Here is a 1,641-nt window from a genome sequence, read left to right as displayed (position 1 = left end):
GCCATGCTATGATTGCTATACACAATGTGACATGCCTCTTATGAGAATAAAAATCACGAGTTCATATGACAATATTTGAGAAACATGGGATTGATCAAGCATTTTCATGAGGACCAACATGAGGACCAACATGAGCTATTCCTATGACTTGAAGAAGTGTCTCTTACTCTGGTGTTATAGTCTCAAGAAAAAACTTCATGAAAGTCAAGAAGGGAGATGAAACACACATTTTCTAGCTTTTATTTAGTGTGATTCATCATTAAATCTTGCAAAGTTAGCCCAATGCCATGTAAGCTCTTATTCATTGGAAAGGACATCACAACCTGCATTTTCCTACTCAGCAAACTCTTATGGAAGAACAATCTTGTAAATTGAAAGACGTACATTGTTGCCTTGTGAAAATAGCTTGTAAATGACAAGTCCACTAGAGGCCTTTCTGATGACTAGAACTATTTGAGGCTAGTTAGTGTCCACCAAAGGCCTTCTTGATGGCGAGCACTTGAGCCTCAGTGATGGCAAAGGATTTTTCAAGGACAATGTTGGGGATGCCAGGGATGGAGCCAAAGAGGGCAGGGCCTACAAGGGAGAGGCCAGGGTTTTGTGAGTTGAGGGAGGAGTAGGAGAGAGAAGGGCCAGAAGAATTAAGGCCAAGTTGGAAATGGATGAGACCACGTGGAAACACAAAGAGGTCACCAGGGTAGAGGGTAGAAGAAAAGTAGTTACCATTAGTGTCAACAAAGCCCACAAGAACCGCCCCTTCTAGAACCACTACAACCTCAGAAGCACGGGGGTGTACATGCGGGGGAACAACGCCTCCACTGTAAGCATAGTCAATTTTAACTATGGTTAAGCCTTGGGTGTTAAGGGCGGGAAAACTAGCAGCAGCAGCAAAGGCAAGGGCAATACCAAGAGGGTTAGAGGTGTTTCCCATGCCTTTAAATACAGAGGATTTGAAATCTGCAGAGGAAACGGAGGCTGGGTTTTTGCATGGGAGCCCATTAATGAAAAGATTCTTGTTGGATAAATCGGCTACGCAATAATCTTGGAGAGGATCGGGGTCTGCAGCGCCTGTGAAGATCACCATAGCTTGCATGCAGACAAGCAAAAGGATTACAAGCGAAGCTTTCTCCATGGAAGAAATGTGAAGCGTTATGAAAACAATGAGGAAGGAGGCTTATATTTTATGTAAGCTGCATAAAATATGAGTTACAGTAGACAGGAAGCTAATGCTGGGCTGCAGGAGAATGCTATTGTGCTGTATATATATATAGGTGCTTGCCCCCTGCAGCTGGCTCTCGCTCATCTTCTTCCTGAGTGCCTTTGCACCCTGCTTTTTCCTTCACGGGCTGCTTGCAGTTCTTGTGGCCCCAAGGCCACGTTGCCCTGGCATCTCGTGTGGACGAGAGTAGGCCTTCCGCACAGGTTATCTTCTTCCCCTGCACATCTCTCTCTCTCAAAAGAGGACTCATTGTCGATCGCCTTAGGCCATCTGTGAAGTTGTCTCTCTCTCTCTCTCTCTCCTCTCAAAAGAGGACTCCTTGTCGCCTTTGGCCAGCCTCCATATTGCAGTTTAACTCGCCACAGGTGAGCCTTCGATCAAGACAAAAGGAGTGAAACCTTTCCCGACAAATCCATATTAGT

At 45.3% G+C, this 1,641-nt stretch overlaps 1 protein-coding gene across 1 annotated transcript; it reads right to left on the bottom strand.

Annotated features, from left to right (window-relative positions):
• Nucleotides 1-351: 351 nt before the first annotated feature.
• Nucleotides 352-1,237, bottom strand: LOC147629719 (germin-like protein subfamily 1 member 1). The gene has a single exon (XM_086811951.1). It carries the CDS (start codon nucleotides 1,130-1,132, stop codon nucleotides 464-466), a length of 669 nt encoding a protein of 222 aa, XP_086668077.1. The 5' UTR covers nucleotides 1,133-1,237; the 3' UTR covers nucleotides 352-463.
• Nucleotides 1,238-1,641: the final 404 nt, after the last annotated feature.

This window comes from Cibotium barometz, chromosome 17 (assembly GCF_041138505.1).
Source record: "Cibotium barometz isolate CiBa-2024 chromosome 17, ASM4113850v1, whole genome shotgun sequence".
Lineage (NCBI taxonomy): Eukaryota > Viridiplantae > Streptophyta > Polypodiopsida > Cyatheales > Cibotiaceae > Cibotium > Cibotium barometz.
Note: the sequence above shows the minus strand (reverse complement) of the source record. Positions and strands in the feature narration are given on the sequence as shown.

What these genes read in the sequence shown, in the direction of transcription:
- LOC147629719 (XM_086811951.1), bottom strand. Translation starts at nt 1,132, where the DNA reads ATGGAGAAAGCTTCGCTTGTAATCCTTTTGCTTGTCTGCATGCAAGCT.